Source organism: Puma concolor, chromosome B1, assembly GCF_028749965.1.
Source record: "Puma concolor isolate L17-30 chromosome B1, mPumCon1.1.hap2, whole genome shotgun sequence".
Lineage (NCBI taxonomy): Eukaryota > Metazoa > Chordata > Mammalia > Carnivora > Felidae > Puma > Puma concolor.
Window position 1 is genome coordinate 191,472,225 of NC_141670.1, and position 21,180 is coordinate 191,493,404.

Sequence of the window (21,180 nt, forward strand, 5' to 3'; positions counted from 1 at the left end):
AAATGTAGTATAAAATTTGTATTAACTGAATTTATTACTCAAAATAATAGCCTAGCCTATCCTAGCAGAGAAAACATTTTAAAATATATTTAAATATAGCTATATAAACATGTCTTCAATTAAAGGATATTCATTTTCCTGTTGTAATTTTAAATTACTATTTACAAATCTAGGGGGGACTGGGTGGCTCAGTCAGTTAAGCAACTGACTTCGGCTCAGTCATGGGCCTCATGTGAGGTCATGATCTCACAGTTTGTGAGTTCGAGCCCCACATTGGGCTCTATGCTGATGGCTCAGAGCCTGGAGCCTGCTTGGGACTCTGTCTCCTTCTGTCTCTGCCCCTCCCCTACTCACACTCTGTCTCTCTCTCTAAGAAAATAAAAGCAATAATAAAAAAAGAAGTTACTTATTTACAAATCTTAATATTAGGAGCATGTATTTTCATGATTTTCATGAATGAAATAAAACATATTAAACTGATAGAACTGGGGAAAGTTAAAATATTAAAAACTCAAATTACAAAATATTTAAAGAGGTGTCATTTCATTGCTTTCGAGCTCACAAGGCATGTTAGCTCAAAAACTCAGTACTCCGTAGATTTCTTAGAGTGGATCATTTTAATGAATAGATTAGAATACTTCGTCTTTTACCAATCCACTTATTATGAATAAATATTTCTAGCAGAGCTCATGAAAGTGGTTCGAAACTCTCATTTTCTAAGTATGTTTCAACAGCAGAATGGCAATCTTATTTATATGGATCATTTGTTTTGAGAATATTTTTATTGAGAATTATAAAGTAAACTTCAGTGGCAGGCACTAGAGTCAGTGATCAAAAATTGTGGCTCCTCGGGGCATCAGTTAAGTGTCCAACTTCGGCTCAGGTCACGATCTCACGGTTTGTGGGGTGGAGCCCCACGTCAGGCTCTGTGCTGACAGTTCAGAGCCTGGAACCTGCTTCGGATTCTGTGTCTCCCTCCCTCTCTCTTCCCCTCTCCCCCTTTATGCTCCCTGTCTCTCAAAAATAAATAAACATTAAAAATTTATAGCAAAAATTCTGGTTCCTTCTTTTAGCAGCTGAGTGATTTTGGACAAATTGTTTAATCTCTCTAAATTATAATATCTTCATCTCTTAAATGGGGAAAGAACAGTACTTAGTTTAGTAAGGATATAAAGGTTATAAGAGATACAAATCTATATAAAATCCTCAGCATGGTGCAAACCACTCAATATGAGCTGTTGTTATTTATTATTGGTAGTCGTCGTGCAGAGATGCATTCTGCGCTGCCATAAATCTTCAACTTGCAGACAACGAAACCACAATATTTTGACAAATGCCAAGAAATGCTGGCAAAGGGCATTCTGAGTTGCAAAGTTTGCTATCACTCCAAAAGTGTATTAAGTTATAGAAACACCAAGTTAATCTTCAAGTCTGCTAAATGCAATTACATTATATTTGTGGAGTTCTGAATGTCTACACTCTTGTCCCCTGCCCTACAACCATGTTGTCTGTTACCCAGCTTTGGGCATGCCTTCAAATACATGCAGTTGACTTGAGAACTTAGTGAATACTAAACTAAACCACAGTTCCAGCATTTTCTATAACACAGCTCTGCTCCTGTAGCACCTTCCTCACACTCGCCAGCTGGTCCAAACAACTGGCTTCCATAAACCTGCACTCAACTTTTCACAGCCACTCTCTTCTGATGCAATGTCTTCCTCTGAGCTTTTGTAGCAACCATGCTATCCAACGTGGTAGCCAGTAGCTGCACGTGACTCTTTCAGGTTAAATTTAAATTAAATAAAATTTGGGGTACCTGGGTGGCTCAGTTAGTTGAGCATTCAACTCTTGATTTTGGCTCAGGTCATGATCCCAGGGTTGTGGGATCGAGCCCTGCATCGGGCTTCATGCTGAGGTTGGAGCCTGCTTAAGACTCTCCTCTCTCTCTCCCTTTGCCCCCTCTGCCTCGCTCATGCGTGTGTCAGACTTCTGAGAACACTTAAATAAATGAATGTGAACTATGACACTCAAAGAACCGAATATAAGTATGTAGCTTGTCTCAAATTTATATCATCATGAAATATTTTTAAAGGAACTATCTCCAGGGAACTCTAAACTTTGAAAAATATATATAAGCACCAGCATTGTTCAGAAGGAAGAAGTATCTGTTGTATGGAGTAGAATAACAAAATCAGTTTACAGTTTCTCAACTTCCCCATGTAATCTTTCTAAAACCCATCTGCCTAATGATGCCTATTTTTTTTTAATTAATTATTATTTTTTTATTTTAGAGAGAGAGAGAGAGAGAGAGAGTATGTGTGTGAGTGGAAGAGGGGCAGAGGGAGAGAGAATCTTAAGCAGGCTCCATGCTTAGCACAGAGCCTGATGTGGGGCTCAATCCCATGACCCTGGGATCATGACCTGAGCCGAAATCGAGAGTCGGGAGGCTCAACTGATGGAGCCACCCAGGTGCCCCAGCCTAACAGGAAGTTTTTAATGCCAGTTTCTCCTTCCCTATCTCCCATTTGACAACCGCCTCCACTTTACAAAACAATGATATATACCTCTCAGCACACCAGAAATTTGGGGCAATGCCCCCCAAAAGCATCTGCAATTACAAAAAGAATAATTTAAATTTAAAACACTGGTTATCTGCAAAGCTTCTGGCAATCAATGCACATAATTTCAGAGAGGTATTTCCAATAAAATTTTACTTTCAGATTTAATAAAAATATTAACATGCTGATAAATAATTATGCTGTCCCAAGCAATGGTGCTCATATGAGTATTAATAGCAATTCAATTTTAGGAAAAATTTAAAAACTCCAAACATTTCTGGTGGCAGGAAATTTTAAAAATTCAAATTATATACATTTGTAGCAAAAAATGAGACAATTCACTGAGTTGCTGGAAATAGAAAGTCAAGGAGACAAACAGAATTTCAAGGAAAAAGAACAATGCGGGACATCTGGGTGGCTCAGTTGGTTGAGTGTCTGACTTCAGCTCAGGTCATGATCTCACGATTTGTGAGTTCGAGCCCCGCATCGGGCTTGCTGTTGTCAGCACAGAGCCCACTTTGGATCTTCTGTCCCCCTCTCTCTCTGCCCATCCCTGACTTGCATTCTCTCTCTCTCTCTCTCTCTCTCTCTCAAAAATAAACAAACATTTAAAAAAATGCTTCAAGGCAATACAGTTTTTGGAAATTCCTTCTTTTATCAACAAAACATTGTTTGCCCTACATCACAGTTTTGTTGGTGTTCTGAAATGCTATGATGCTAAAAGTGTCAGCTAACCTGTAGAGTGCTTACTGTGTGTAAGGCAGTGTGTTTTACACATATTAATTCAACTAATCTTTTTCCCCAGCTGTACTGAGGAACAATTAACAAACATAATTGTATGTACTTAAAAGGTGTGATGATGTGGTGGTTTGATATACACATACACCGTGGAATGATTAATAGGGTCAAGGTACTAAGAACACCCACCTTCTCATAGAGTTAACCTTTGTGTGTGTGTAGTAAGAAAGCTTAAGATTGATTCTCAGCAATTTTCCAATCAGAAGATACCATATTATTAACTATGCTCACCAGGCTCGACACTAGGTCCTCATAACTTACTATTCGTATCACTCACAGTTTGTGCCTTTAACCTGCATCTCCCCATTTCCCCCTTCCCTCCAACCCCTGGAATGTACCATTCTATTCACTGTTTCTGCCACATCGGCATTTTCTTCACTTTTTTTTTTTTTTTTTGATGTCACATATAGTAACTTATCTAATTTTCACAAAACATTTTGAGGTTTGTACTATCTTCATCTCTGCTTACACACAAGGAAACAGAGGCACCGGCTGGTTAGGTTCATCTATTAAATTCAAGTTATGTAAGTATTGAAAAGTGAAGCTGGAAATTCATACCGTGACCCACTGCTGTATATGACCTACTTTGATGCCTTCCTACCTAAAATGCTCAAGTGTTGAAAGTTTATCTCTTCAGCTAGGTTTGCGAGCCTCAGAAGGCAAGACCATACCACTCTCTTCTCTATGCTCCACGAAACCTAGGATTTAGTTTTGCGCATAAAACAGACTTACTATAAAACAGTTCAATAGTAGTTATCTCTGGGTATTATTATGAATGCTTAATTTTAGTTCTTGTAGAAATATAATATTTATCATTAACATTTTCCCATTCTGTGGATTTTCTCTTTTGGGCATGTATTACTTTTGTAATAAAAGGAAAAAAAAGTATTTGTTATTAAGGCACTATCTAAAATCCATAAATACATAAAACAAAGGGAAAAGAAAGGAATATAAACAAGCAAGGGACACCCACATGGACATAGGAGGCAAGTCAGAAGGTTTGGCCTGAAGACTCGGGAGGGCTTATTTCTCCTTACCTGGCCTCGGGAAGCCGCAGGGCCCTGGGAGCCCTAAGAACGGGGCACATATTCAGACAAGGCAAAAGCAAAACAGTTGACTTGTTAGAGGCTATCAGAGAAATTTCCAGAAACCGTGAACTCTTCATTTCTCCATACATTTTAAAGAAAACTTAGATATATCCACTTAATTATTTCTGCAATTTATTTGCAAAGCCTAGTTCTTTACTTGGGCTCCTCAGGTAACGGCTCAGTCCTGTATGAGCACTGGGTAGAATTAGGAATTATTTACTAGGGGCCGTTCAGCTCTACCTTTGAAGTCTAGCAGCAACGTTTTTCCTCTTAAATTAATGCAGTGGATTTTTATTTACAGAAGTATAAATGGTGAAAGATCATACCTTGACATGTAAATTTTTTGGAAGGAGTTGTGAGTAATAATTTATCTGCCATTTCTCCAGGACCAGCACAGCGCGCAATTCCAGGTTCTTTGTATTCCGACTTTACCCAGTCCGATAACCACTGCATGTTACAATCACAGTAAAGAGGGTTGGCTCCAATTGCTCTGGAAAACAACACCACAAAAGCACACACACATACACACACACAGTATGGAAGTATTGTTATTTCCTAAAGGAACATAACTCAAAGTGATGCTCAGTAGAAAATCCCTATAGATTTACTGATAACAATTTAGAAGAAAATGGAAACATCAGGGATTCGCCATTTTCCTGAATTATGTGCAGCTGGGATTTAGAGACTTGTCACCAGTCTTAAAATTTACCTGGTCTTTACAAGGTCTTCTTGTATTTGCAGAGACAGGTTTATATTGGATGCAACATCACCCAACATGCAGATTATACTTAGTTCATTCATCAATTATTTACTGGGAACCCAATCACTATGCCAGGTTTTGGGGACCCAAACATAAATAATACATTATTCCTAACCCCAAAGAACTCCTTCTGCAGAGGTGATTAACATATACTCAAACATGCAAATCATTGGCATTAGAAGTGCAATAGTAGAAGTATTTACAAGGTGACTGTGACCAGGGTCACCTTGTAAATAACTTTCCTGGGAGGCTGGTGGTTAAAAGTATGAGCTTTTACACAGTTAGATTCAAGGAGGTGGAAAAGATTGGGAAGGATGTCTCGGGGTAAAAGGCTACTAAGTGCAAAGTCACAGAGATAAGAAAGGGCATGAAATAATAAAGATGCACAGAGCCGGTTCACCAGAGTGGATCTGGACCTTCCCTAGGTGTCAGTCCCTTTGTAAAGTCCTTTATTTTAGATCTTTGGTTCCCACTCACATTTGCAGTAGTAGTGACAGCAAAAGTAATCAAGATGATAGCTAACATTGATTTTACAATATGCAGGTACTGTGCTGAGCCACTTATACAAACTACCTCATTTTGTCCTAAATGGCAACTTCATGAGGTCAACGGTATTACTAATTCATTTTACAGATTGTGAAACTGAGGCCAGAGAAGTTACTCCATGGGTTTTGTAAATTTGCCAAGCTTGGCAGAAGTAGTCCATGCATAAAGTGGCATTTAAAATGGATTAATTTTGATTTATAATCAACTTGTGATTAGTAACGCTTCTAGGCTATAGTCTAAGTACAATTAAACTTACTCTTTCATGAAGAAAGGCCCCAAATATACTTGTAAAACCATAACACTTTATACTGTCGCAGTTTTAATGCCCAACTTTAACCAAGAATTGGAGTACAGTAACTCTTATGCTCAGATTAAAACCTTTCTTCTAAATTAAAAATGAGCAAAATTATGTTTTGAGTCACCTGGTGCCACCTCTACCGACATTTGCTAAGTCCTTACTCTGCAAGGGGATGCAGTGGAGAAAGTGAATGGAGCAGAGCTCTTTATGATCTAGAGAGTCAAAGACAAATGCACGAAAGAAATACATGACAGAGCAAGGCACATGGCAAGAGATATTCAAACCGCCTCTATCGTTAGTGGCGGTGCTCATGCGAGAAGTTGGTGCCGTCCCTGAGCTGCCTTTTCTGATAAGTCACCCTAACACTAGCAGAATGGCTACTTTCTTCTTCTTCTATTTTTAATTGTTTTTAAGGTTATGTATTTAGTTAGAGAGAGAGAGAGAGAGAGAGTGCGCGCGTGCGTGAGCAGGGGAGGGGCAGAGAGAGAGAGGGAGAGAGAGAGAATCCCAAGCAGGCTCCACGCTATCAACACACAGCCCGGTGCGAGGCTCAAACTCACGAACTGTGAGATGGTGACCTGAGCCGAAACCAAGAACAGGACCTTTAATCGACTGAGCACCCAGGCGCCCCTGGATACTTTCTTCTTAATGTTGCATACTCTCCCAGACAGTACCAAGCTCTGCACCCCTGAGCTAGAAGCCTTCACCACACTCTATCTCATGCAGATGACATCCATGGAATTTGTAGATGAGTAGCCCTGGTGTGGACTCTGAGGTATATGCTGGAGTTCAGACATGAAAAAGTGGAGGTTTTTCTTCCTGGGACCCGATGGTTTAGTGGAAGGGATACTAACTATAGGCACCCAACAGTCTGACAGACAGATAGACAAAAAAACCTACATTGATTAACAGGGCCCAGTAAAGCACATTCAGATATAGCAAGATTGACTATTGGCTCCTCTCCTCTGCCCATCCCCCTTTCTCAATTGTTCACACGTATCTTCTTGGGGTTTAGTGGGGTTTGGAGAGGAAGGCAAAGCCACGAGATAACATGACAGGCAATTTCTGGGGAACTGGGAGGCTGGGATACTACTATTTGGGCCTAAGCATAAAAACCACCAGGTGGCGCCAAACCCACCCTGACACAAAGACGTTTTAGATCCAAATGTGTTCCTGGAACTTCGCTCCAGGTTTGCCATGACCTTAACACTACAACTATAAATAATACAATAATGGAAATTGGCCCAGAAGAGTTTTTTTTGGACCCCATTTATCACATATTTTATATTGTTTTATTCTACTTGCAAAAAATAGGGAGGTACAGGGTCCTATGAGACAAGAACACAAAGAAAAGGAAGAAAACAAAACAAAACAAACCCCACAACATTTCACCCAGTATGAGAATTTGGCAATTTCCTCCTATCATACCATGAAGTCTTGAACCATTTCTAATTTATTTTTTTGCAAGGTGCCATATCCAGTACTCAGTAGTATTTGCTACATAAATGAGTCTGGTTTGAGCATATCAAGATAGGCTTCATAAAGGACATAATATTTAGAAAGTCACCTGGATGATACAAGGTTTGAACAGACTGAATTGGAGAGGAACTGGTATTCTAGGATCAGAGAACGTTAAGAGAAAATCCATAGCTAGGAAATTGGAGAGCCATGTTTGTAAGAAGACATTACTAGCTAAGTAAAGAGAATCCCACTCCATTAGTTAATGGAGAGTAAGGGCCAGAAGAATAAATTAAGGCTATCTCGCAGAAGGCACTGCATCTAGACTGAAATCTTCGCATTTTCTTTAAAGCTGGAACCAATCACATCTCATGATGTGACAAGAAAGGGGTGGCAGAGGGCTGTATGTTCCAAACTCACTCACCAGGGAGAGTTTGACCCTAAACCCACATTCATGAACTAGGTACTCACAGGTGTGATAATGCAGAAAGATCATTAAAAGCACCTTCGGGCACAACAGAAATGTCATTTCCATGTAATGAACTAAAAGCAAGAAAAAGCAATATTAAATTTCTTACACGTCAGCGAGTTCAGAAAAATTCTAACACGTGTGAGATTTTAGTTTCTACTAAGCACTTCAAATCAGCACAGAAAATATGATCTATTCAAGACATGGTCTTGGTATAATTAGGTATCTATTTGGGAAAACGAAAAGTTCTTATGTCACATCACATACATAAAATCAATTCTAGATAGATGAGTTAAATATAAAAATAAAACTAAAAATGTATTTAATAAATAGAGATCTCCTTTTTCTGAACATAGGATGGCAAAGGCTCTCAAAGCACTATATAAAACTCAGAAACCATAAAGGAGAGTGATACATTTTTGACAATGCAAAATACATCCATAATTAATATGAAAGACAACCTATAGGGAACAGAATGGAAAATATCTGCAAAATATATAAGACACAAGGATTAATTCCTTAGTAAAAAGACCTGCAAACTTAGAGTCAAGTAGTAGATGCATAAAGACATGTATGTTAATAAGGAAAAGACAAAGCACTCAATAGAAAATAGGAAATGATATGATCAGACTCATGGAATAAGAAACACAAATGCTCAATAAAAGAGTAAAATATGCACAAATGCTCTAGTTATTGGAATTTCAAATTAAAACAGGAATGGAAAATAACATTCAACCTATCCTAGAATTATTCATATTATTCAATATTTGCCAGAGTGCTTTGAAACAGGTACTCTATTAAAACAGGTACACAATCTGTTATAGAACAAGAATGAAAGGATTAATACTATTCAGTATTTGCCAGAGTGCTTTGTAATAGGTGCTCTATTAAAGGAGAGTTGGTGGAAAATAAATTTGTAAACTGACAAATCCTTCTTTTAGGGGGGCAACTTGACAGTTACTTTTGGTATTCTCCCAGTACAGTTAACAGTAAGGTGAATGTGTAGGATGCTTGCTCCAGCCCTGTAAGGGATAACGCAAGTCTGGAATCAAGCCACGTGATAGCAAAAGATGAGGACGATTAAATAAGTTATGGTTCCTTCGTCCTATGGAATACTCTGTGCCAGTTAAATAGTTGAGGGATATTTCTAGATGATGGAACAGAAATAGTCTAAAGCATATTGTTAAATAAGATGAGCCAATGACAGAATAAGAACAAATCCTATTTATGTTTTTTTAAAGTTATATAGCTGTGGGCATACATATATCAGCATATAAAAACAAATGCATATAAAAGAGGACCGGAAGACAAGACAAAACTGTTTAATTGTTAATTCTGGGTGAGGGGATTGTGACTGAGAATCATATTTCATTTCATATATTTAAAATACATTTTTAGAGTAAAAATGTACTCATAGATAATGCAATCTTTAAAGAAATGAACATTTCGTACATTTCTTTCAAAATTAGTTGGATCTATATGAAACATACATATTATCTATTGCCAAATAAATGACCACACCAACAATGTGGTGTTCTTCAAATAAAAGCTGTTGAGTATGATATGGGGAAAGAAGTAATCTTCCTGTTTTCAAATTTGCAGTAAATCCTAATTTTGATGTGTACATCAAAAATATCCCCAAATCATTAAAAACACAAGTCAAAACTCAGATCCCCGAGATAAGAGCTATTTCGCTGCGCATAAGATGCTTACAGTAATCGAAGAGACTTCAATCCATCGAAGGTTCGAGGAGGAATACATCTCAAACGGTTGTAACTAAGAATTCTGAAAGCATACATAGTCGATTTGTTTTACTCAGATATCCCCAAATGGCCAAATGTCATTTTAAAAATGCAGCAGTTAAGAAAAGGGTTGTTTTAGCATTTTATAAATTGAGAATATCGATGCATAATACTTTAATGTTTGTGTTTTCACTAATACAACATATTTATTTTTAAATACAGTCTAGAATGCTTCCTTCCCCAGCCTATTCCCTCTCTCAGGTGGCTTTCCTCAGAAGTCTGTCTTAAGGATCTCTTCCAACCCCACCACAAGTGTAAATTATTCTTTGCTCCTTTTATAGAACCCAGCACTTTAACAATATCTGTATTTGTTTACTGAGGTTTTGTTTGTTTCTCCCAACAATATTTATATTCCCTGAGGGCAGACTATCTATCTTGTTAACAGGGAACATCCAAGTGCCTAGAAAATGCCTTTAGTCCAGTGAATTGATAAACAGTCCATATCACATTTTCACACTCACAAGGTGAGGAGCTGGGTCATGTTGCTGAAGCTCTGATTAGAAAGGGTGCTTATTCGGTTGTTACTTAAGTCTCTATAAAAGAAAAAGAAAAAAAAAAAGGAGTCTACTGTTACCAGAGGAAGTGAAATATTAGTGATTCTTAGAAAGAGAAGGTTCTTCTTGTTCAGTCACAGCTGCACGGTTAGCACTCAGCTTTTACCTGAAAATAACGAAACACTGGATAACCCTCTGAGGTACATCGTAATATTCATAATTATTCACGCCCCTGCCTGTTGAAATTAGAAGCGATGATATGTTTTGCTTTGGCCACTGCAGTAAGTGCGGGCACTGGTGCCAGGTTTCAGTCCAAAGCAGAAATTTTAGAGGCTCCTGGGTGGCCCAGTTGGTTAAGCGTCTGACTCTCGATCTTGGCTCGGGTCATGACCTCAGGGTTTGTGAGGTCAAGCCCCACGAAGGGCTCTGTACTAACAGTGTAGAGCCAGCTGGGGATTCTCTCTCTCCCTTTCTCTCTGCCCCTCCCCTGCTCACACACTCTCTCAAAATAAATAAATAAACTTAAAAACAAAAAAAACACAGAAGATTTGGAGTGAGCTCACTTTCCCCATATCCCTCTGCTCACTGCTTTGCAAGACCTGTGATGTTTCACAGCCAGTGCCTGTGCCTTGGTCCCAGAGCAAAGGCATGTGACAGGTGGAGGCCACTCACAACAGACACATCTTATGCGTGACAAATAAACCTTTGCTCATGAAGGTTCCATTGGTTGCACATCCTTTATCTTCCCTGTTATATATGCTCCTTGATACACATAGTCAAATTTGATAACTAAAAGAACTCATTTAATTACATCTGGAATGCCATAATTAAAAACTTTACCCTTGGAAAAAAAAAATCACTGGCGTACCATAGGTCTTTAACAAATATCTGTTTAATGAATAAGTTAACGGGAGAGATGTGGATTTTTTACCCAGTGCTACATGGCTGTTTATACAAGTGTACTGGTACTATGGGCTGTGATTTATATTCAGTTAACACGATCTTATTTTTATTACATGTAATAATAAATGTGACCATATATGATACATATAATACTTATTGTACTATAATTACATTATAACATATAATGTAATATAATAACGCATAATAAATAATGACATATTTTATTGATATACATTAAATATCTTTGGCAATTTTGCATTAGGAAAAAATTAGTGAATATAGCCATACATACACTCATACAGTGATAGGTATATATTCTCTGTTTTTTTAACACAAAATGCTAAATACATAAATAAAAGTAAGATTCATGAATAAGTGAAAAATTATAGGTCATAATTTATGATCATTTTTTAAAAAGTTTATTTTTTTTATTTTGAGAGAGAGAAAGAGAGAGAGAGAGTATGCACAGGGTGGGGAGGGGCAGAGAGAGCTGGGGAGGGAGGGAGAGGGAGCCCAAGCAGGCTCCATGCTGTCAGCTCAGAGCCCAAAGCAGGGCTTGATCTCACGAACCGTGAGATCATGACCTGAGCCGAAATCAAGAGTCAGATGATTACCCAACTGAGCCACCCAGGCACCCCAATTTATGATTTGCATGTGTGTGTGTATTCACTGCTTTTTTTTTCTAAAGCAAAACATACAAATAAATGTAAGATGCAGAAAAGCTGAAGATAAAATATCAGTAAAATGAACCTATAAAATTGTGAAATGATAGGAATACTATAGGAAATTAATAATTAATCTTCTTAGCTGCTGAAAACTACATAAATTTAGAAAATAAGTTAAGTATATCTATATTGGCAGAAGTTACCTGAGTAATTTGAGTTACTCATGAGTCATTGGTAAAGTCATTTCTGGATCTACAAATTCTCATCTTTCATTTCCGACCTGGTCTTAAATAATTTCATACTGTTCCATAAATGACCCAATTCACCTGAAGTGACCGTCTGGAAATTGCAGTAATTTAAAGGTTTATTTAACAGAGCAAAATGTATGCAACCAAGTTCTTGCTGCTACTAAATAAGTGACTAGGGCCAGAACAAGACATCTTAGGGGATATTCTCCCTTAATTTAATCATTGGTCATTGAAACAGTCCTACATACTTTTTACAAAGTGATTTTCTTACATGTTTAAGGGAAATTGAAAACGATTAATAGTACTTTAACCAACCACAACCTTGCTTAAGTCAAGTTTATGTTGAGAAATGTAACATTTTCTGTGATTTATGTTTCTAGAATTCACTAATTAGGAATAAACCTTCTTATTCTAGGAACACTAGAAATCAGCCTCCTCAGCCAGCTGTATTCACTCGAAAATCATATAGGACTTAAACTAAAGATAAAGTATTTCCATTTCCATTTACTCCCATTGCTGATTTTTTTTTTTTTTTGATAAGTTTTATCAATCACCAGCAAGGCTATTCTAAGTGTGACATTATATATAGTAAGATTGCATCTTTTTAAAAATATTGTGCATATAACTAGATCAAAATGTTGGTATATTTAAATATGGTCTTGTATTACCACTTAAAAATCCATTTACATTAATGAAAGAGAGAGATGTTATTTTACAAGGACATTAAACCAAACTGAAAAAAGAAAAAAGTCAATGTCTGAAATCTATGCCCAGAATATCAGCATCTTAGTCAAGTCTACTTAAATACTGCCCAAGTAAAATGAATTTTATAAAATTAAATTTGAATACCGGAAGCCCACAACTTAACTTAGAATGCATTATAAAAGAAAATGAAACCTAATAAAATGCACTTTCAACGTTATTACTATCCATGACCTTTTGCTTAAAGTCAAGAATCAAGCCATTATTTTCTATCTTTCTCTTCTTGGCTTGTCATAAAATAGCCCATATTCATCATCAGTCGAAGTATCCAAATTTGCTGCATTTCTGTAGTTCTTGGCTACTTAGGCTTTATCATATTTGTACTTTGAATTAGAGGAGGCCCTTTCTCTACGATGCACCATTGCCTGATTGATATTCAATGAAGATGTAGCTAGTGATCCAGAACCGCAATGAGCAAGTAGGGAGGCATCTAACTGTAAATGATTTATCTCATCTGAAAGGTTCACTAGATCTTCTGCCGGTTGCTACCCCCACTTTCATGAAACAGAGTAAGGAGTCAAAGATGAAAATACGCAACACATTACTTACATAAGTGTTAAATGTTTGTAGTTAAAGAGCTCCTTAGGAACCAGTGTAAATTGGTTCCCATCCAGATACCTAAAAACAAGAAAACAATATTATCTTTTTTGTTTTTTCTAAAGGAACAGAGGTGTGATATAAAATAGTTGACACTATTTCACTCTTAACTGAGGCAAGAAAGCACTTGGCAATTCTGGCTTTAAAATATCATGTTCCTAGCTGGGGTTCCTATTTAAAAGAAGTAAAGGGGAAAAAAGCAGAGTTGTCCAATCTAGTAGAATTATTTTGTGGATCACTTAGCATAAATTACAAAACCAAGGAGATACTGGTGAGTGTAGTTCTTTGAGGTTTATGTAATGAGGTGAGTCATGTGTCCAACTGTGTGTCAAGAAGAAGGTTCATTCAATCGACCATATTTATTTGGCCTCCTGTGTGCTTGTATTTACACGGAGACAATACCATGAAATGCATTCGCTGACAGAACCTCGCCACCAAGGGCCAAGACCACTCTTCACTGCCTTAATAGGGATCCATACACTTAGCAGATAACAATGGATGGTTTGAAGGAGATACTTAGGAATTTGGATGTAATCAGATTTCAGTTAAAGGTATCTCGAAAATAGTTTTTAACCACTGTATATCTGCTTTGTGACAATAATTTTAGAAGGTTTCACAGAACATCACCACCTTTATCAAGGACACAATATAGCATATATATGTAAAAGTAATAAATAACCACACATATGTGAAGTTTCCCTTTCTGACCAAAGTCAGCAGAATAATCTGCAGATAGATGGACTCTGGGCTAACTAGCAAGCCATAAAAATAAATGAATGTGTAAAGTTCTATCCATAATGTCACAAAAAAAAATAAACTGCATCTCAATCAAGGCTGTTTTTTCCCAGAATATAGATGAGGAAGGGTAAAAATGTCTTTCAGCAACGTGGGCCATCTCGCTGTAGATGTGCCTACAAACCATTGTGGCACCTTGGACACAGGCCACCTCCTACTCCAGTGTTGTGGCAAATCTTAAGATCCAAGGTTGAGGTTATTAGTATTTTTGCTGGATATAGAAATCGCTGAGAAATTGCCTCAGATAATAATCTGTTTCAAATAGTTCAAAATAAAAAGTTATACAAAAGGCACAACTCATCAAAATATGTGATAAATATGTAACCAAGAGTCAGGCATATGTTATGAGTTCTTATTATGCTTGCTCAAATTTTCTGACTTTGTATTTCTTCTTTGACTCCTCTTTCTGTCCTCCACCTAAGTATTTCTTGGTACCACTAGAGGGAAGCATAATCCCGTATAGTTCAGTACTCTCCCTTTATTCTGGAAAACGCCATAACAGAAAGCTAAAAAGATTCAGAATGCGTGCTACGGATGTGTACATGTAAAACAATCTAAGAGGGAAATTACATGGAACTGATTAAAAATAATAGATACCAATTGTTTAAAACTGTCCAATAAAACGTACTTTTTTTGCCAAATTCTTTAATAATTTAGTATAATATGCAATGAAATTTTTCTAATACACACATATATGTGATTGTAGAGAAGGACCCCGCTAACTTGGTATGATTCTAAGAATAAGCTCTTGGGGAGGTAAAACTTGAATTCACAAGAGACTAGTTAATATTTTCCTCATCTCTATAACATATTTTGTTAGAAAAATATTACTTTCTAATACTTTGTAAGGAAACAGATTGAAAATTCAACTGACAGAAGAAACATATGGACGGCAGAGACGGGATATGAATCAAGTAGCTTCTCAGATGAAATTCAATAATGAAATTAAAGAATAAGTTTAAAATTATTTGCTAGGCATTGGGTAGAGGCACCAAGGTATGGGCCAATTAAAAAGATGGGATTCCGCGTTAAAAATGATCTGTTTATGCCGAGTGTTGTGTTCTTGGCTGGGCTGATCCTAGAATCAATGTTGAGCATACAGAGTACTCTAAAGGCATCTGGCTTCCAACACTGGATGGAGAGTAATCTTCTGAAATAATACTTACTAAAATAAGAATTAAGTATTTAATTACACACACACACAAAGTAGTGCTTACTGTCAATTAACAACTGTGATGGGTGGCCAGAGAGAGAAACTGAACACTTCACAGCATTTCAAATCTAAGAGAGACCTTCTGCATATATGTGCTAAGATCACACCTTTTTTTTTTTTTCTTTTTTTTTTTTTTCTCTATGTGTTCAATTCAGGACCAAATTTGTAGAACTGTGCATGATTTGAAAATAATTTCCCTGGTAACTGAAGCGACATCTTCTTAAAACTCATTATGTATGCTCCATGTTGCCAAAACTTTATCAAAGCTGCTTTTTTAGAACGCTCGTACGCATGTATATGAATTATAGGTACACATCTGCACAAATTACATTAGAACCTAAATCTTTTTTTTTCTTTTTTTTTTTTTTTTTGAGAGAGAGAGAGTAGGGGAGGGGGCATAGGAGAGACAGAGAGAGAGAGAGAGAGAGAGAGAGAGAGAGAGAGAGAGAGAGAATCCAAGTAGTCTCCACACTTCTAGCATGGAACCTGACACAGACTCCATTTCATGATCCTGGGATCATGATCTGAGCCAAAATCAAGAATTGCATGCTCAACCAACTGAGCCATCACTAAACTTAAATCATTTTTGCTACACAGTTTCACATAGAGAAAATAAATAGGCAAAATGAGTCAAGTGCATTCGTATCGAGCATTTGTCCATGGTACATAAATATACAGAGTATGGAATGGAAAGGAGCATTCAGGCTTCATAATACTCAAGCAGCTTGTTCTCATTCTGTTCCACATATATAACATGACACAGAGAAGAAAGTGTGCCTGGTGTTTAGTGTCTAGATAAGTGTATATTGACCATGCAATATGTGGTCATAAATCAGTTATGAAAATGTTAGGGATAATTGGCCTTACACCTTTTATGATCAAAAGGATTCTAATTCAAGGCCAAAGGGCAGTACCTCTTTTTAACACAGAGATTATGCTAGCTTCTTCTATATTCTAGATATTTATGAATTCCACGTGGGAAGATACAGTGGTAAAGAATAATTAACCATATAAACTATGGAATATCCCAGACACTGTAGAGCAACTAAAAGTACAGCATTTCCTAAGGTGTATTTGCTAGAACATTAGTCTTGCAAGATAGTCTATGAGAAAAAGGATATACAGGCAAATGAGTATTGGAGTTATCTTATATTTTACCACCCTCTCTTGGAGTGTCACAGTGCACCTTAGCATAACATAGACACTGAGAAATCATGCAGTGAATAAAAGAAACACAACTGAAATTTCCCAAGTGCATCTAAACTGCCTTTTTGTAAAAAATTGTTTATTTGTTTATTTTGAGGGAGAGTGCAGGGGAGGGGCAGAGAAAATCCTAAATAGGCTCCCTGCTGTTGGCTGAAAGCCCAATGTGGGGCTTGATTTCACAAACTGTGAGATCATGACCTGAGGCAAAATCAAGAAGAATTGGATACTTAACCTACTGAGCTACCCAGATGCCCCTAAGCTGCCTTTTATATTATCTGTTTAGGGTTTTACATGAAACTATTTAATGCCTACAGAATGGAATTTGGAAACGGGACTCTACATTTTGTTTGGTTTCCATTTCCCTTGTTGAAATATTAATTGTTAAGGAAACAGACAAGCTCTACTTACAATTCAGTGACATCTCTTGGAATACCTTTGGGCAAGACCTTCAAGCCCTTATTGCTACATCGGACGACTGTATCCAAGCATGTACATTCCGTGGGGCAGCGAGACAGTGGAGAACAGCTATTGTCATCATTTCCTAAATTGCCGAAAGAAATACAGGAAAGCCCAGGTTTGTGGCTTTGAAAATGACAGAAGCGATGTTATGCTTTTAGCTTAACAAACACAAGAATCTTGAGTCATGTGATCGCTTATACACATAGAGGGCATTGAGTATTTACAAACTGGTACCATACGTTTTGTACAGCACTGTTTTCAAATTGCCTAGGGCAGGATTCCCGAAAATAATTCACAATGTATATTATCCATACAATCATAACAGTAATTTTCTCTGCTCAGTTATTTATACAAATTATACTTTTAATTAGAATATAGAAATGTAAACTGAATTATGGAGGAGTCATAAGGACACAGACATGAAGAAACATAGAGGGATTAAAATGTTTAGCAGAAAATGTAAATGTTTTTTAAGTTTTTTAATGTTTTTAAATGCTTATTTATTTTTGAAAGAGACAGAGAGAGTGTGAGCAGGGGAGGGGCAGAGAGAGAGGGAGACACAGAATCTGAAGCAGGCTCCAGAATCTGAGCTGTCAGCACAGAGCCTGATGTGGGGCTCGAATTCATGAACTGTGAGATTGTGACCTGAGCCAAAGTCGGATGCTCAACTGACTGAGCCACCCAGGCGCCTCAAGGCCCTCATTTTAAAATATAAGGCTCAAAGGGGCTCTCCACTTACTGGTAGTAATAACAGAACCTGCTCTACCTATCTTATGTGGCTATTGTGAGAATCAAATATGATGATACATATAGAGCTTTAAAAAGCGAAAACTATTATTTTTGTTAGATTTACTAGAATTTATTTTATTTATTTATTTTTTGGGGGAGAGAGAGCTCGACAGAGTGCAAGTGGGGAAGGGGCAGAGAGAGTGGGAGACACAGTGTGAAGCAGGCTCCAGCCTCTGAGCTGTTAGCACAGAGCCTGATTCGGGGCTTGAACTCATGACCTGTGAGATCATGACGTGAACTGAAATCAGATGTTCAACCATCTGAGCCACCCAGGCGCCCCTAGAATTTCTGTTTTTTAAGTCAATTGCTTTTCTCCTTTGCAAATGACAGTTACTAAAAGAGATGCTTAGAATGATAAAGAAAAGTTAAAATGAAGCTATATAAACAGTACCAACTACAAGTTGAAAACTGGACAATTTAAATAAAACATTCAGAAACACAAAGCAAGTAGACTCAGGTGAAAGCACAGTCTGAGAAAGTATGTGCCCTGTTTCTAAAACAAAACAAAACAAAAGAAAAAAAATGCCCCAAACTATCCGTTTGTGTCCCCTAGCGTTGGACCAGTCATTTGAATGCTTGGTAACAAAAGATTTAGCAAGGTTTTCTTACCATCATCACACGTAAAGTCTTGAATGGCAACATCCTGGATGGGGATTTCTTTGAGGAAATATGGTTTTTGACATCGAGGATTTCCGGTTACGATCCTTTTCTTCCTGAGCCATTCCCCAAGCCAAGCCAGGTAGCAGTTACAGTTAAACGGATTGGCCAACAGGTTTCTAAGAGCCGCATGCAAACAATGCAGGGGTGAGTTTAGGGGGTCATTTTCTTACCTCTCAAAACCCCATGCTGCCATCTTTCCCACACTATTTCTGCTGGAATGATGCCTTCTGATTCTTTGTATTAACCACCCCTCACCCCCATCCCCCATTCATACTCAATCACAAGCAACATGTGGGATGCATTTTTTTGGCTAAAATGTTTGCTTGGAACTTGAAAAATAACAACACTGTCAAATAAGAATCTTCAAATAATTTCATGGAGAAAATAAAGCAAAGTAAGCAATTCGGAGGTTTATGCAGGGGATCCTGATAGATATCTCATTTAGAGAGAATTTAAACTAGTCAGAGATCTGATTTGCTGTCAAACTTCCCTGCACTGATAATGCAGTAATTTAATATAAAGATGGAGGCTGATTACCTTATATTATTGAGTTTAACCTGACAACAGCTATTTTATTAATTTATCATTTCAAGATTTCCATCCCTTATTTGCTCCAGAGAATAGGTTTCCCATCTAAACTGACAGCTGAGTTGATTAAATACCAGTTATAAAAATGAATTTACTTCTACAAATCTCAATACTTTTGGCATCTCACCACTTCAGCACAAACCTATTGACAACCTTATTATTTATAAACATGCCATCTTTAATATGCACAAATTAGTCACTCGATGTAAAGTGTCACATTTTATGTAGAAGAGGATTAAGTACTTTACTGATGGATGGATGCTTCCCTCAAATTATTTCTGCAGTGACTCGAGCTATGTTGAACATGTTTTCTGTTTTGTTTTTCCTTTCTAACTACCTTTCCAGTTAGATTAGTATATTTAGATGCCACCATCACTAGGAAATCAAATCTGTTATAAGATTTATTATTTCAAATACTGCTCTTTAGATAATGACATATAAGAGAACTAAAATATATTGTTTAGAGGGTTTTGTTTGTTTCTTTTTTTAAAACAACACCTTCTGAGTTCTATCTATGGACCTACAAATATTCTTTATTTTCTAACTGTCTACATAAAATATCCTCTTGGACAGGCTCAACCTATTTCTTCAATATTTTCCTAATATCATTGTAAATGCCCTCCAGTGAACAGTCTCTGTTGTTGGTCTGGCCATCCTAATGTCGCTCCTGTCACTGTGAATGATCCTTTTGAGCATAGTTTGTTGGCAATAACCCTATCAGCTCTGTTTTTATGGTATTTACACCGAAAAGACTCCAACGTGAAAACACTGGGGAAATCTACTACATTTCTGTGATTTGCAGTGCAATCAAGTTATAAGATTAAAATTTATAAATCAAGTCACATCACATTACTATAAAAATAATTGAAAATATTATAAATTTTGTTAAATTTTAATATGAGAGGGTAGGTAATATTTTTAGAAAAATTAACATAAATTTAACATACAAATTTGTTGAACACTAAACCCTTGATCCCATTTTTGTGAAAAGCCTAATAATGTATTAAAATGCTATTAATAAAAGGAACAAATATAATACATTGGCTCAGTAATACAGAAATGAAGAAGATCTTTCATACTTACAGGGTAGATAAAGAATGCAGAGTATCAAATGCCCCTGGTGCAATGGTAGTGATTTGATTATCATATAAAGAAAGCAAACGCACAGAACTCAGTCCTATGAAACTGTCATTGCCAACACAGCTTATGCGATTACTTCTCAACATCCTGAGGGAAAGGAGAACATTGTTATGGAGAGAAAGCATCAAGCAATCAGTTTTGCCCATCTGAGGATCCAAATAACCCCTCTGCAAATGTGTGGCATTCATTACTGTTTTCTGAGTGATCTCTTGTCATTAGGAATTGCTGTGGATATATACCAAAAAATGCTTAGTTTGCAATGATTGCACTCATCTACAAAAAAGCACGGGTGAGCCTCACGTGGACTCACAGCCCCATCTGATGAGGGTAGGATGTCTTCCTCTGATGCTATAATTATGTTTGCCTGATTACATAATGTCCTAATTCACCTACAGCTCTCTGAGCCCTTGAAGGCCTGTGATTTGTGTATTCACGGTAGCATTACATCTGAGGTTTAACAGAAAGGAAGCAGAAAAGAATCAATAGTCACACACAGCAGATGGGGAACTGAGAGCATCTCAAGGACTTAGATGCCACGTCAATGTCAGCATAGGCTGGGGAACCCAAACTAGACTGAGCACCTGCAAATCCTGCACACGTTATTTATGAAAATTATTTTATCATTTTAAAGTTTGGAACTTAAAAAGAGGCAAGAGTTAACAGATCCCAGTTGCTCACAATGAAGTTTAAATCTGCTTCTCTCTCTCTCTCTCTTTCTCTTTTTTTTAAGTTTATTTATTTATTTGGAAAGAGAGAGCAATCACAAGCAGGGAAGGAACAGAGAGACAGGGAGAGAGAAAGAATCCCAAGCAGGCTCTGCACTCTCAGTGCATGGCCCGATGTGGGGCTAGAACTCATGGACTGTGAGATCACAGCCTGAGCAA

General features: G+C 37.2%; 1 protein-coding gene across 9 annotated transcripts in view; it reads right to left on the reverse strand.

Moving 5' to 3' along the window:
- The window catches only part of SLIT2 (slit guidance ligand 2), a 375,863-nt gene that overhangs the window by 60,215 nt on the left and 294,468 nt on the right, over nt 1–21,180 (reverse strand). For 5 of the 9 annotated variants that reach the window (XM_086705341.1, XM_086705338.1, XM_086705335.1 and 2 more), the window contains 9 exons: nt 20,240–20,383; nt 18,518–18,684; nt 17,069–17,201; nt 13,399–13,467; nt 10,239–10,310; nt 9,689–9,760; nt 7,978–8,049; nt 4,771–4,934; nt 4,394–4,426 (listed from right to left, as the gene is read on the reverse strand). In XM_086705341.1, the coding sequence (XP_086561467.1) occupies nt 4,394–4,426; nt 4,771–4,934; nt 7,978–8,049; nt 9,689–9,760; nt 10,239–10,310; nt 13,399–13,467; nt 17,069–17,201; nt 18,518–18,684; nt 20,240–20,383 (926 nt within the window). The remainder of the gene's footprint in view (nt 1–4,393; nt 4,427–4,770; nt 4,935–7,977; nt 8,050–9,688; nt 9,761–10,238; nt 10,311–13,398; nt 13,468–17,068; nt 17,202–18,517; nt 18,685–20,239; nt 20,384–21,180) is intronic. The other 4 variants (XM_025922049.2, XM_025922047.2, XM_086705340.1 and 1 more) reach the window with 1 other exon arrangement.